General features: G+C 44.0%; 1 protein-coding gene across 3 annotated transcripts in view; it reads right to left on the reverse strand.

Moving 5' to 3' along the window:
- The window catches only part of spire1a (spire-type actin nucleation factor 1a), a 108,984-nt gene that overhangs the window by 23,578 nt on the left and 72,497 nt on the right, over positions 1-12,909 (reverse strand). For 2 of the 3 annotated variants that reach the window (XM_084327944.1, XM_084327943.1), the window contains exons 7-10: positions 10,599-10,685; positions 8,720-8,849; positions 1,922-1,969; positions 583-734 (exon numbers count right to left, since the gene is read on the reverse strand). In XM_084327944.1, coding sequence (XP_084184070.1) covers positions 583-734; positions 1,922-1,969; positions 8,720-8,849; positions 10,599-10,685 — 417 coding nt within the window. The remainder of the gene's footprint in view (positions 1-582; positions 735-1,921; positions 1,970-8,719; positions 8,850-10,598; positions 10,686-12,909) is intronic. The other variant, XM_084327945.1, reaches the window with a different exon arrangement.

A 12,909-nucleotide genomic window follows, 5' to 3' on the forward strand; every position in this document is an offset into this window, starting at 1 on the left:
ATCGCCATCTGGTAGATCGATATGTCCATTGGCTGATGATAAATCCCCTTATTGCATAGTGAAATCCGCAATCCAGGTGAGTAGAAAACTACATTAGAGATAAAAAATAAAAAAAGACAACTTCGGCCACAGGGAACACTGCATTATCGCGATAGCGCCCCTAAGAGGATCTGGCCGGTAATGATCTTACTTCTAAAAAGGTGTGACCCAACATGTTTAGGGTTCGATTCCCACCTGGTATCACCCATAGTGAAAGTGTATCAATTTGCATTAGTGGGAGGGGCTTTGGATAAAGGATGCATGCTTTTGGGGAAACCATAGCCAGGTGTCTTTGCCGTGCGGAGGTGGTGGTGGTGGTGAAAAGAGAGACGTCCCAACGACGACATCCGCCGTTTACCGAGGGAAGACGGTTTAACCCTTTCACTACCACACTACAGACGTGATAGTAAAGGGTTAACCTTATGTAATGTGGCAGGCAGTGAAAGGGTTAACCTTCTGTATTGTCGCAGTGAAAGGGGTTAACCATTTGGTAGTGCGGTAGTGAAAGAAGGGTTAAGACGTGACCACCACCAGTGATCTTACGTCGGAGCCGGAGCTGTCCAGCTCGGCCAGCGTGGGCGCCTTCAGGAGCCTCTTCCTCTGGCCGAGAGCCCCGCCCACCCCGTGACCCGGCGGCGTGCCACTGGCCAAGGAGTGCGTGCTGTCGGCCAACTTCCTGCGGCCGTCGGGCGTGTCTGTGGGCAGAGGAGGAGGAGGTTCAGAGTCAACCAATCACAAGAGAGAGGCCAATAGGTTTTTTTTAAGACATGTACAACACACACCAGCGTGAACAATGCTGAGTCTATGGTGCCGGTCAACCATATCCCCCTTCCCATCTGGACAAGTGGTCATTGTGCTTCCTGTGTGAACCGTAGGCGTCTTTGCACGGCGAGGACACGGGGTGACAAAGACGGTGTCCTCAAGACAACATGTGTCGAACACGATAGGGCCGTGTGCCCTATGTGTGCCCTATGTGTGCCCTATGTGTGCCCTATGTGTGCCCTCTATGCTAATGCAGCAGTTTGTTGATGGTTTTACCTAAATAAACAGACGTAACAAAACATAATGTGATGCAACATATCATTGTGTTTAATTAAGGCCGAGACGATGTGCCATTTGGAAGAATCGATAAATCGGGACAAAATTATCGATAAATATCGATATATATTTGTATTATTATTATTATTATTATTATTATTATTTAAACAACAAATGTATGTTTATTTTGCAGCAATTCTTTGTCGTTGCCGCCATCTTTAGTGTTACAGATTTCCCTCCATTCAAAACCACCACAGTGATCCTTCTCATGTTACAGTCGGTGGTCTCTGGATGTGATGGAGGAGTGCACTGCATGTTGAATGCACGGTGCAGAGTTGCAATTCAACTGAATTTACATGAAATGGGGATGTTTTAACTAAAACAGGCCACAAGACCTAGTATTTTAGTATAGTATAAAGTATTTAAAACATAAAAAAAAATGAAAATGTACACATGCAAAAAAATCTATTTCACGCAGTTATCGATAAGCGATATATATTTAAAAAGTACATTCATAATATAATCTCATCCGTTCTCCATTCAAATGGCTGCTGAACCACCAAAGGTGACCAGACCTCCCCTCCTGTGAGAATGAAGCTCACACACACACACACACACACACACATACGTCAAAGGGGTGAGGAGCAGACAGTAATTATTATTACTGCACCGGAAAATATGATTGTTCGTTACGTCTTTAGTGGAGGGACGCTAAATGCGACACACAACAAATGGCAACAAGACGACACCAGTCCACCATCACACAACCAAACAAGGGGTGAAGGCAGTTACACACACCTTCCAATACCAGGTGCGGCATGGCGACACTTGATGCATACTTTACCTGAGCTGCGGAATAAATCCTGTGGGGTGCTGATGCTTTTCCCTGCGCCTGCGGAGGGAGGGAGGGATCGAGGGAATATAGCATTCAATATGACCCCACAGTCATCATGACATAACCAACATCATCCTTCCTGAGGACAGTCTGGTGCGCTACACACGGGTCACAGCCAGTGGGGGGTGGTGGGGGTTACAACCAATCAGCACCCATGGTCGGTCGCAGAAGGTGTGAATCGAAGCGCGATTCTAGCTGGCAAAACATTGACGTGCAAACACACAATATAAACTGGAAAACACAGCCGATGCTCAAGGGGTGAATAAACAGATTAGTAGTGCGTCAAGATGCCACAGACACCATGAGTGGAAGCAGCGGATGAAGGAGCGAGGGGTCAAAGGGCAAACTTGAACATTCTACCCTACATTCACCCGCCCGGTGGCGGTATAGCAGCGCTGCGTTCAGGGGCGACACACTGCAATGTGGAGTTCCAAGTGTTACGTGAGGAGGCGGTTATGCAACTCGTCATATGCCACAGCGATGGTGGATTAGGACGACGGGGTGGGGTGGGGCGGGCGGGCGGGCTGGCGGGCTGGCTGGAGGCAGGGTGGCGATATGAAGGTAATCCCTCATCACTGACAACAGATCACTCCGCTAAGTGGCTAGCACTGCTAGGGCTTTTCGAATGCCGTCAAGTACAAAATAGTGTAGTTAAATTATTTTTTATAAAAACAAATAATACATTTGGTGAATTAGAAATGGGTGTAATGGGCTGCAACTTAAAACCTCCCAATTAGCACTGAAACTGACTTCAATCCAGACGTACCTAAACCGAGTGAACGGTGTGGTTTCTGGTCATCACAGATTAACTAAATTGCAGGGCTGCTGACTCATCCTTTGCTCTAGTCAGTGGATGTCTAACTTTGGCATCAACAGCTACAGCTAGCGTGACAGTTTAGTGGTGAATGTCTGATTTGGCATCGACAGCTAGCATGACAGTAGAGTGATGGGTGTCTGAGTCAGCATCGACAGCTAGCATGAGTCAGCAGTGCGTTTTCAAACACACTCCACGCGTCACAAGAGTGAAATGAAAAAGGAGATAGGGGTGTGTCAATCAAGTGAGGGCTGGAGCACAAGCAAAAAAACAAACACAAACAAACAAGTGAAACAAGATGTGAACAAATTAACTTATCGTACAGAGTGCAATGTGTGCGAGTCGCCACTAGGGGCGCCAACAGTGAATGAGTGACATTGCCGGTATAACATTGCATCTAACAACAACGAGCAGGGGGACCGCACACATCATCAACACATACATCACAGGTGAAGCAGGAAGATCTTTACCTGATGAGTCAAAACTGTAAGACATGCTAAGCGGTCGAATGACTGAAAGATATGGCCATGTTTAAAAAGAGGAGAAAGGAGCAAAAGGGAAAGAAATAAACAAAGAAATCAATGAGGCAAAATGGATGGCAAAGACACTTATGCATGTTGAAACGCACTTCACTCGCTTGAGGAAATGGCACCCTCTATACTTCCCCACTTAGATTCTGTTTGTTATTGTACACACACACACACAAAAAAACACACACACACACATTGAGGTGGACAGGAGGCGCTAGCAGAGCCTTTATCCTGCTGGTATATCAGTGGTAATGGCAACAATGACTTATTTTTTTTGCAGCACACCTGTGCTGACAATTCTGGAAAAACGTGTGAGCTTCCAGCAGTCAAGCTTTTGGGGCTCTAAAAGGTCCACTCTGTAATGTCGTCAAACAGCGACCTTTAGGCAAAAGAAGCCCGCTTGGTATATTGCACTTTGTTTACATGGTAAATAAATGGATTGCATTTATATACCGTAGATTAAGATTTAAGTTTATTTATAAAAAATTTACCCAGGGACGGTGCACATTAATCAACATCTTCAGTTTCCACATCAATGTAAATGAGCCAGAATTGCATGTCTTTATGATGTGGGAGGAAGAAACCAACGCGAACACGGGGAGAACATGCTAACTCCGGCGTTGTCGTGCCTTCTTCACTACACTGTCAATGTGTGTGGTCCATGTCAAGTCCTCGGATATGTGGACTCCGAGGTACTTAAAAACTGCTCACTCTCTCGACCGGTGCCCCGTCGATGCTGAGGGGGCTGTAGTCCCTGACTCCCGACCTCCTAAAGTCCACAATCATCTCTTTGGTCAAACACCAATGGCGGAGGCAACCACGAGAGGTGCCAACCTGCTCATCGGGAGCAGTTAGGGGATAAGTGTCTTGCTAAAGGACACGCTGCCGGAAGGAGCCGGAAACTAATCAGGACCCTTCTGATGACCGCTCTACCTCCTGAGACACTGTCTAACGCTAACCTTCAGATTACCAGACGACCTGCTCTACCTCCTGAGACACTGTCTAACGCTAACCTTCAGATTACCAGACGACCTGCTCTACCTCTTGAGCCACTGTCTAACGCTAACCTTCTGATGACCGCTCTACCTCCTGAGACACTGTCTAACCCTAACCTTCTGATGACCGCTCTACCTCCTGAGACACTGTCTAACCCTAACCTTCTGATTACCAGACGACCTGCTCTACCTCTTGAGCCACTGTCTAACGCTAACCTTCAGATTACCAGACGACCTGCTCTACCTCCTGAGCCACTGTCTAACCCTAACCTTCTGATTACCAGACGACCTGCTCTACCTCTTGAGCCACTGTCTAACACTAACCTTCTGATTACCAGACGACCTGCTCTACCTCTTGAGCCACTGTCTAACCATAACCTTCAGATTACCAGACGACCTGCTCTACCTCCTGAGACACTGTCTAACCCTAACCTTCAGATTACCAGACGACCTGCTCTACCTCCTGAGCCACTGTCTAACGCTAACCTTCTGATTACCAGACGACCTGCTCTACCTCCTGAGCCACTGTCTAACCCTAACCTTCAGATTACCAGACGACCTGCTCTACCTCCTGAGCCACTGTCTAACGCTAACCTTCAGATTACCAGACGACCTGCTCTACCTCCTGAGACACTGTCTAACCCTAACCTTCAGATTACCAGACGACCTGCTCTACCTCTTGAGCCACTGTCTAACCCTAACCTTCTGATTACCACACGACCTGCTCTACCTCCTGAGACACTGTCTAACGCTAACCTTCTGATTACCAGACGACCTGCTCTACCTCCTGAGCCACTGTCTAACCCTAACCTTCTGATTACCAGACGACCTGCTCTACCTCCTGAGACACTGTCTAACCCTAACCTTCAGATTACCAGAAGACCTGCTCTACCTCCTGAGACACTGTCTAACCCTAACCTTCTGATTACCAGACGACCTGCTCTACCTCCTGAGACACTGTCTAACGCTAACATTCTGATTACCAGATGACCTGCTCTACCTCTTGAGCCACTGTCTAACCCTAACCTTCAGATTTACCAGACGACCTGCTCTACCTCTTGAGCCACTTTCTAACCCTAACCTTCTGATTACCACACGACCGCTCTACCTCCTGAGACACTGTCTAACGCTAACCTTCTGATTACCAGACGACCAGCTCTACCTCCTGAGACACTGTCTAAACCTAACCTTCTGATTACCAGACGACCAGCTCTACCTCTAGAGCCACTGTCGCCCCGCCTCATGTTATGTTTTGGTCTGATGTGGGGTTGGAGTTAAGTGGGGATAGCTTTGTGGATGGGTCGCTATTGCTTGCCCCACCTCAGGCTCTGCCAAGAGGTCTGGAGAAATTCCAAGTATAATAAATGACTCATCTCCAACCCACACATCAGACAAAAACAAAAATAAACAAAAGTGCAATACCAAACAGGGATCTTTTGCCTAGAGGTTGCCGTTTGACAGCAGCGTTACAAATTCTACCTTTATGGCATGCTACAGTATATATGCCCGCAATACATATGGATTTGTAAAAATACCTTTCATTATGTACAATTATGCAACAGTTTAGTGATATTGCCCTCCCAATGACCTTAACAAGAGGCAGCCTGTGCATTATGCTGCATTGTACTGGGCAGTACATTTTTACATTTAGTCATTTAGCTGACGCTTTTATCCAAAGCGACTTACAAGTTCTGTACGACAAGTCATCAGGAAGGGCACAACTCTATCAGCTGAGTAACAAACCTCTTAAAGCCTTAACCCTTTCACTGACGCACTACCAAACGGTTAACCCTTTCACTGCGACACGACAGGTTAACCATTTTACTGCCACACGACAGAAGGTTAACCCTTTACTATCACACTACTGACGGTTAACAGTCTATAGTGTGATAGTAAAGGGTTAACCTTCTGTAGTGTGGTAGTGAAAGGGTTAAAAAAATATTAGTATTGGCTATGAACTCTGGCTAACCCTGCCGACCACCACATCGTGACCTGTGCAGACCATCCAACTCTGTGACCGTCTGTACAGTAGCACTTCAAACAACCCCGACGGTGGTACATTCTCCAAACATTACAAAGAAACACAAACTAAAGAAATCGCCATTTTGATCAGTCAGGCTTCGCAGCAGCACCTGCCCCAAAAGGTTAGAGAAGCAGGCTTGTGATCGGAAAGGGTTGCCGGTTTCAATCCCTGAACCAGCGGGGAAATCTGAGCTGGGGAAGCTCCCCACTTCCTGAACAACTACCAGCGAGGTGGCCTTGAGCAAGGCAAACGAAGCCCCAACTGCTCTGTGGCCAACAGTAGGAGAGTGTGGCTGTACTGGGCAGTCCCCAGGTAACGTTATGTGTACGAGCGCGTTTGTGTGCAAGTCCTGCCTCCCCCTGCAACTACTAATTACCATTGCTGTGTAAATAAAGTGTTTTTAGTCGACTTGCCTGGTTAAATAAGGGTTTAAATAAAGCCATTAGCCCAAATAAGAACCATTTCACAAGAACAATCTTGTTTTTATAGCAACAGTCTAGAAAATATTTACCCTCCCATAACCTCCCCCCCCCCCCCCCCCCCCCCAAATGTCGCCACTTGCAACTATCCACGCCCAATGAAACCGCTGACCAGAATGAGTGGAACCATGTAGGAAGACATTAGATTAACAGCCATCATGACGACTGAGGTTTAGAATCATGGAATAAATTTCAGTTAACGGTTCCGTCCTGCATTGACGACGCAGGGTTATTATGCTAGTAAAGAGCAGCCATGCAGAAGGAAAACAAGACACACTGGATTAGTGTCAGTCAATGGGCTAATGATGCACGCCAATGGTGGATGTCCTCATTTGTCCTCAGAATGTCTCACACTGACATTCACACAAAAATGTTATATCAAATATTGCATGCTCACACAAAATCTCACCGGCCACAGGTAAGAGCAATTTAACGTCAATTTCAGCTTGGTTGTGCATTTTTCTCATAGCCATCGCCCTGATCAGTGTATGCTGTTGTACTAACGAATGCCGTTATTGACAATCAATTAATCAGAAACGACGCCCCCCCCCCCCCCCCCCCCTTTCATGCATGCATGATGGAACATAATATACCGATCATATGCATTTTTTTTTTATTGTAGCGTGTATAGGGACGAAATGCCAATGGATTAAGTATAATATGCGTCGCGGTCTATTACTGGCCTTCCAGGAATTACCCTAAACTCCTCTAAATCCATAACTTATATTCACCAGGGTATAAAACGGGAATGTATGGATGGAAAAAAATATTCCTTATTCACATCTTGAACGATAGATACTCGATGCCAAATGGGCCATAGTATTGAATATATAGCTATAATATTTAAATAGTTATAAACCCGCAAACAAGGTGAGCGACTCCATAGGTTTAATGCGTTGGCAGCACATAAGTCATATCCCGTTCCCAACGTGGCGGTCAATGAGTTAAAGTGACAGCCCTATAGCAGGATGAGCCACAGGGTGGAACAGTGTAATGAGTAGACGACAGACGTGATACATGCAGGCTGCCCTGGAGCTGGAGGAGGAACAACAACCAGCCGTGACTCCATTCTGAATCATTCAATGACTTGAAACCTCGGCTACTCATCTGTGGCATTGCATCCTACGGGTACTAGGCATGACACGGCCATGAGAATACCATCACAGCTGAACTGAGTTTGTATGTGGGCGCTGCACATGGGTTCTTGCTATGTACATGTGTGCGTCTGTATGTGAATGTGAGGGCCTTATGCAGGGGTGTAAAAAGTACCCAGATTATTATACTTGTAAGTGAAAGTATGGGTACCGTCTCAAAATCGTACTCAAGTAAAAGTCAGAGTATCTGGCTAAAAAGACACTTTAATAAAAGTCAAAAGTTTCTACTTTTAAATGTACTTAAGTACTAAAAAGTCAAAGTAAAAACTTTTTTTTATTACGGGGCAATGAAATGTTCCGTTTCGTCCTCTTCATCACTCGTACTAGCGTTTGTGGCCGTCTTCTGTAGCTCGTCACTCTGACCGTCTATGATGGGGATTTGATTGGCTGGTTTTAAATAAAGTGCGGCCGCAGGATTAATAACGTTAACGTTAGTTCGGCCAGATAAACAAATATACTAATTAAAATGTTTGGACCTGTGAGATTTGTACTTTGTAGGTCTGCATTTTAAATGTAATGAGTAAAAAGTATGTTTTTTTTCCTCTGAAATGTAATTGAGTAAAAGTACAAGTATACAAACATAATAATACTTGAGTAAAGTACAAATCCCCAAAAAACAGTACTTAAGTATTGTAACAAAGTACAATTACTCCGGTACTTTACACCCCTGGCCTAATGCATGTGCCTCTATGGCAGTCAAAGGCTCAGGTATGAGAGTGTCATGCGTCTGTGGGCGTGTTTAGTTATCTCACCCAGGCGGTTTCGGCGCACCATGTCTGGCGAGACGGGGCGGAGCTTCCTCTCAGCCTTGATGCCCTCCAGCAGCCGCTCGTGGAGGCTCCGGGGCCGGGGGGGGTGGGGCTTCAGCTTCCGGGCTGCCGCCTGCCATGACAAGGGGGCGCTTTGAGTCAGGGGCGTCGTTTTGGTATGGCACTCGCCATACATTGGCAAATTAATATATAAAAAAAGATTTAAACTTTTTTATTTATTTATAAAAATGTTTAATGTTGATTTAGATTTCGAATGTCAACATTATGAACGAAGCTTCAAACTATTTGGTACAGCCCTAGCATGTTTTGATATTAAAGGAAAATGGAGATACGGACGTTTTTTAATCAAAGGGCAGCAGAGACAAGTGATACAGGGACACAGGTGGTCTTACAATGGCTTAGTGATTATAACAGTGCAGTTCAGCATTCAGTAACCCATACTCTTTGTGAACGTGTTTTTGATACTACATTCTGTTGAACGCACACCTCAAAATCATACCTAAGGAAAATTGGCTCAATTGCAAGAAAAATAAATAGACAGCTATGATATTACATTCTGCTCAGCATAATTTGTATGCAAAATATTGTGGTTCCCTGCTTTAGTCTGTTGACACATTTCTATACCAAATGATTTTGTAGTCCTGTGTCATACCAAAATGTCATACAAGTGAAATTGTATAGAAACAACTCACCAAACACAACTGATTTGACAAAAAAAAAAAAAAAAAAAAAAAAGCCACCCTCCCTCCTTGCCATACCTTGGCTCTTACTGAAATGATGCCACTGCTTTGAGTTAACACCTGGTCATCGTCTCCGGGGCGACCGTGGTGAGGTTTACCTCAAGTCCCTGGACAAGTCCATGACTGTGTCATTATCAGCATGGTATTGATTGACAGGCAGCCGTTATTATTGCCACTCGAGTTAAAAGGTTAAAAGTAGGGATGTTTTTTTAAGAGCCCAACTCTTAATTTCCGATACATGCAGGGTTCCCCCCCGCCCAAAAAAACTGAATAATTTCAGGTAATTAACATTACATATCTCTTGCCGTGGAATTAACACAACATTATGCATACTTTTGACAATAATTAAAATGAGAATTAGTTCTTACTTGCTTGCCTGGGTAAATAAAGGTTAAATAAATGTAAAAAAAAAAAAAAATTAAGAATATTTGAAAACCGATACAGATATTTTCCGATATCACATTTTAATGCCAATACCGGCCGATAATATCGGTAGGCCGATAATATCGGACATCCCTAGTTAAAAGATATGTTTTTTTTTTATTTTAAACACATTCTGGTGACCGTATGGATACTTGATTTTAAACACATTTGACCGTATGGGTACTTGATTTTAAACACATTTGACCGTATGGGTACTTGATTTTAAACATTCTGGTGACCGTATGGGTACTTGATTTTAAACATTCTGGTGACCGTATGGGTACTTGATTTTAAACACATTTGACCGTATGGGTACTTGATTTTAAACATTCTGGTGACCGTATGGGTACTTGATTTTAAACATTCTGGTGACCGTATGGGTACTTGATTTTAAACACATTCTGCTGACCGTATGGGTACTTGATTTTAAACACATTCTGCTGACCGTATGAGTACTTGATTTTAAACACATTCTGCTGACCGTATGGGTACTTGATTTTAAACACATTCTGCTGACCGTATGAGTACTTGATTTTAAACACATTCTGCTGACCGTATGGGTACTTGATTTTAAACACATTCTGCTGACCGTATGGGTACGTGATTTTAAACACATTCTGCTGACCGTATGAGTACTTGATTTTAAAAACACATTCTGCTGACTGTACGAGTATGGGTACTTGATTTTGAGAACTCACAGGGTTGAGTGGAGGTCGTGACCTGATGAAGTCCAGGATGACCTCATGGGCACTCTTCTTTAATCTGGGAGGGATGGCGCCGTTGACCTGGATTAACGTGGGAAGAGAGAGAGCAGTGTGTTACGATTACCATCGCATGATCACCATGGCATGATCTCAGAGACCAGGGGATTACAGTTTTCCAAGAATCTCACTGAACTTGAACAAAATTAAAAAGATTTAACAAAATTTTTTTACCCAATATTTATAACCGAGTCACAGGTCTAAACCTAATATTTAGGTTTAGGTTTACGGATTCAAATCCAAAACATCAAGATATACAGTAATTAAAATGTCTTCATTAGCTACCTTGCTAATCCTGCTTTGTGAAATACTCTCCTAAGCACAACAACTAGAGGGCCAAGGGCAAACTAACAGCAGCGTGATCAGCATTCCTGAGAGACTTTTATGGTACAGCTCAGCGAGCACCACATGCACTTCGTCCATCAATAACCTCTTATCTGACAAGGATACGTTTCATCCATCAATAACCTCTTATCTGACATTAGGATACGTTTCAAAGGTCTGAGGTAACGCCTCTGTATAGGGAGGTGTAGTCCGACGTCGCTTTTGACCGCCCGCGAGGTCCACCCGTATAGGTATTTAACTATTTATCATTGGGAAAATGGATTATCGGCTATTGTAACAATTCTGCCTCATGAACATTGGAAAGCTTTCCGGCGGGAAACGGTAATAAAGGAACCACTACACCTCCCTATAGAGTACCGATATAAACCCTGCATACAGTCAGTGTATAATGGAGAGCAGTGTTCCGATACCACACACACACACACACACACACACACACACACATACACACGGGGGTCAACGGGGCCTTGAGCCCAGTGGGGCATTACTCTTCTTCAACACAGCTGTGCTAAAAACAGCTCCACAAAATTATGTGTTTTTTTTACTTTATAGCCAAGTCCCGATACACACCATGAAAGAATGTTGTAAAATATGTCGTCTGATGGGATAAGCAGCAAGGGCTATACATTACAGATGCAACCAAGAACAATGTCAAATATAAATCAACATGTCAAGGTAAGATGTTCTATTGGAACAACAACATGGAACACGGATACATCGGTGGCACTTTGACCAACAATAACGATGTATCGGCGGATCAGTCTAGCCCTAGTAAACCGTGGCACTGAGGACGATGGTGACGTTATACAAACAGTAGGTCATACACAACATTGGTAACAAACACCAATTCCAATCAAGAAAAACTAATATATATGTTCCTCTGCTTTCATTTGACTCGTTTCCTCGTGTCCATGTTTGTTGAAAAGCGCTTCTAAATAAAAAAAGGCATTACTAAAATGCATCCATCACACTGACTAGCACATTACCTATATTACCCACAAAAAAGAAAATGTGTGTTTTACATGGAGACTTGATGGAAGACCCAGTCGAGCTGATCCACAGTCTCAACTTTTAAAAATCAATAAAAAGGTGTATTGGAGATTTACGGTAAATAATAAAAAAAAAGGGGGAAGAAAATCCAAATGATGAATTCTAATATGTTATTTCCGTGGCCTCGGGACAGTTCGCTCAATATTTGTGACCTACTCTCTCCCAGAAACCAGAGGAGTTAGACCTACTCTCTCTCTCTCCCAGAAACCAGAGGGTTAGGGTTAACACACTACACACACACAGTACAGCCACACAGTGGCGGCCGGTGGGTACTTCGCCACTAGGGGCGCTATACCAAATATTTTGCAAACATGTACAGTACAGTACTGTACCACGCAAGACTCATGGCAAGACGTGAGCGATTCGACTCACGCTCACGGCAATGAATCGGCTCTTATGAACGAGTCGCTCAGCTGTTACTACAACAACACACAACCAGTCAAATAAAGTATAGTCTAGACTCTAATTCACAACTTGAAACACAATATAAATAGAAAAGTTAGAAACAAAACTTGCCCGTCTCCAAACACAGGCAGATCTCTCCCTCTCTCCTTCTCTCTCTCACACACAGCGCGACGTGGAATCGATTCGTTACACAATCAGACCTATTATATACCAAGAATAACTTCAGTATGAGTACAGGGCTGTACACATATTTTGCATATTGTTAAACGAGCCAAGGCTAGCTATTAAACTATCGATATGAATCGAAAATCTGGGACCCTGATGTAAACAAGACAAACGTCTTTCTCTGGTCTGCATCCCCTTAACAATTGTGTGTATTGAGCCGTACTGTATTGTACCCATTCTGCAATCTGTTAATAAAGTTCTCATTCATTCAAACATAGACGAT

The sequence above is a fragment of the Notolepis coatsorum genome (genome assembly GCF_963971535.1).
Source record: "Notolepis coatsorum genome assembly, chromosome: 13".
Taxonomy (NCBI): domain Eukaryota; kingdom Metazoa; phylum Chordata; class Actinopteri; order Aulopiformes; family Paralepididae; genus Notolepis; species Notolepis coatsorum.